The 2,968-nt window shown below is 32.3% G+C and overlaps 1 protein-coding gene across 2 annotated transcripts in view; it reads left to right on the plus strand.

Annotated features, from left to right (window-relative positions):
- LOC106871981 (G protein-coupled receptor kinase 1) overlaps positions 1 to 2,968 on the plus strand; it is a 34,599-nt gene that overhangs the window by 25,126 nt on the left and 6,505 nt on the right. For both annotated transcript variants that reach the window (XM_014918773.2, XM_052976874.1), the window contains exon 10: positions 740 to 899. In XM_014918773.2, the coding sequence (XP_014774259.2) occupies positions 740 to 899 (160 nt within the window). The remainder of the gene's footprint in view (positions 1 to 739; positions 900 to 2,968) is intronic.

Consider the following 2,968-nt stretch of genomic DNA (forward strand, 5'->3'; position numbering starts at 1 on the left):
AAAATGGGTAGGGGTGGGTAGGTACCGTCAGCGAGTAGATAGGGCTCTTAATTGTAGATTTTAAATATTTGAGAGACAACAATGCATAAATTGTAATTTTTAAAAGAGCAATGAATTCTAGGTGAATAGAATATAACGTAGCATGAATTTAGGAAGCTTAGAAAATGAATAAGTATGAATTTAAGACAACTGAATTCAATTGAATTTCATGGAGAGAAACAAGATAAATAATAGAGGGCAGACTAAAGCGCGAAGGTATGAGATGTTTGAGGCCGTAAATAAATAAAAATCTCCATCTTATCTGCATCTTGGAGACTTCGTCGTAGTATGTCAGCGGATATATATATATATAAGGTAACATTCTTGGTTGTTTAGATAATTGTTATATTCATAGTATATTATAAATAAATGATTGGATTGTCACTTGTATCTCTCTCTAATTTATTGTTTATATATATATATATATATATATAATTTATTGTTTATATACATACATATGTGTGTGTCGACTGTTGGGAGTTTGAAATACTGCTGTTTCTATCAATATGGATGGGTGTGTGCAGCAACCAGCAAAATGATGTTGTTCATTATATCATAATCGTGTATAAAATAATGCAATTGATTGAATGGTGCTTGTATTAAAAATAGAAAAAAGAAAACACCTCGTCTCTCTTTGAAACTGAATGTTATTTAAGATAATGCATTTGAAATAACTGCTGCATTTGTGTTTGTCCTTCAGTTGTCAGAATCTGACCAACAGCTGTATGAGAACTTTACACTCACCGTGTCTGACCGATGGCAACAAGAAATTACAGAGACTGTCTTCGACACTGTCAATGCCGAGACTGACAAGTTGGAAATGAAGAAAAAACCAAAGAGAGAAGACCAAATAGAAAAAGGTCAGAGGTCGTTTCATTCCTGTCTGTCTGTCTGTCTTTGTGTGGTTTTGTGCTGATAGTGTTGTTTTGGTAGTAGGGTTTGAGATGGGGATGGAGGGGAGACGTCGTGTGACTGAAACTGACTGGAAATGTATGCTGCTGAAATTAGTGTATCTTTTATGCCATCAAATCTAATATTAATTTTAAAATGAAGAATTAGTAAAAGCCTTCATCTAACAGAAATCAATCAATTTACTTTAGTCAATATAAATCACCTTTTATCTTTTCAGTCATTCGACTATGGCCATGCTGAAGCATCGCTTTGAAGGGCTTTAGTCACACAAATCAACCCCAGGGCTTATTTTCTGAAGCCTAGTACTTATTTTATTGGTCGCTTTTACTGAACTGCTAAGTTACAGGGATGTAAACACACCATCACCAGTTGTCAAGCAGTGGTGAAGGAACAAACAGACACACACACACATATATATACATATACATACACAACAAGCTTCTTTCAGTTTCCATCTACAAGAGCCACTCACAATGTTTTGGTCAGCCCAAGACTATAGTAGAAGATATTTGGCCAATGTGACAGACAAGCTTCTTACCACATAACCATGCCTGTGTGGATTTTATTTCCAATCGTTTTAGTCACTAAAACCATGTAAGGGTTATAGTCTCTTATACAGAGATATAATTCTAAAATACTTTAATCTGTAAAACTATATAGATGTATATTTTCTGATTTATAAATATAATTTAAAATACTTCAGTCAATAAAACTATGTAGAGGTATAAATATAAAATAAGATATTTTAGTCAGTGACACTATCTAATGGTTATATTTTCTAATTAATAAATATAATTCTAAAAATATGGGCTGTGGTTCTTGAACAGAAAGAAAATATCAGATATGTCTCTGTTACGAAACAACAGGGACAACCTTGATATATATTGTGTGTGTGTATTGTTTATATTAGTTATATATCTCTCGTAAGCAGGGTTTGTGTGTGTGTGTGTGTTGTGGTACATTGTTGTATTTTAAATGTGATCTGTTATTTCATGAAAATCTTTAATATTTATTGTGGTCTCTTGTATGTTTAACTGTTTTTTTTGTTTCGATTAAGTTTGGAAATTAGGAAGAATTTACTAAAATAACCTTGTCATTAATTAAGCTAGTGTTTTAGAAAATAAATTAGCATGAAATTCTGATGGAAGGTTTTAATTTAGATCATTTCAGAAAAGCAAGTTTGTGTCATAGAAATAAGGGGAGATCTTGGTTAGGTTTGTATCAAAAGGGTTAATTGATAGAGTAATATTTTCACAGTGTTACTAAGTCACTTATCTTTTGTCCATGCCTAAATCTACAGTCAATGCCAGCTTTCTTGCCCCTGTCCCCCACCACCACCATCTTGAAAATGAGATAGGACTTGTATTTAAACAAAGAGTCATTGTAAATATGAAATACATTGTTGTTACCTACAAATTTTCAAAATATGGAACAAGCCAGCTTCAAAGGAAATATTCAAATGAAAGATTAAATTACATTTGATGAGATTCACATCCACGATGCTTTTCGTGTTCTACTGTTAACAACCAAATTCTTTTATAAATCCATTGCCCATCACTGCTGAGCTGAGCGTTTTCAGGTCGGTCTTAATCAGCATTAGCTTGATAATTGAATCAGCAATGATAGAATTGACAAAGACAGAACCTAACAAAATTTGCGATTAAAACTGCCGCCACAATGGTCTTTTATTTAATTTTGCCATGAAGTGTCCTTGATGACTGGAGTCTAGTTTTCTGCGTCGTTAAATAGCAGTTACAAACTAAATTGAATCTCCCTTCTGGTTAAAATCTAGTGCCTCTAGCAAATTTAACTACAAAGCATTAGAATAAAATATCTTCAAATGCTCACAGTTGATAGGTCAATAAGTTATCTAATCAGACATTTCACATTTAGCAATCATTCAGGATCAAATGGATGGCTTCATTTTAGAAGATGATTTAACAATAATTAACAAATAAGTGTTAATTATCATCAGAGAATGTTAAATCATTATTCTTTTTTTTTTTTTTTTTTTTTT

The sequence above is a fragment of the Octopus bimaculoides genome, chromosome 26, assembly GCF_001194135.2.
Source record: "Octopus bimaculoides isolate UCB-OBI-ISO-001 chromosome 26, ASM119413v2, whole genome shotgun sequence".
NCBI classification, from domain to species: domain Eukaryota; kingdom Metazoa; phylum Mollusca; class Cephalopoda; order Octopoda; family Octopodidae; genus Octopus; species Octopus bimaculoides.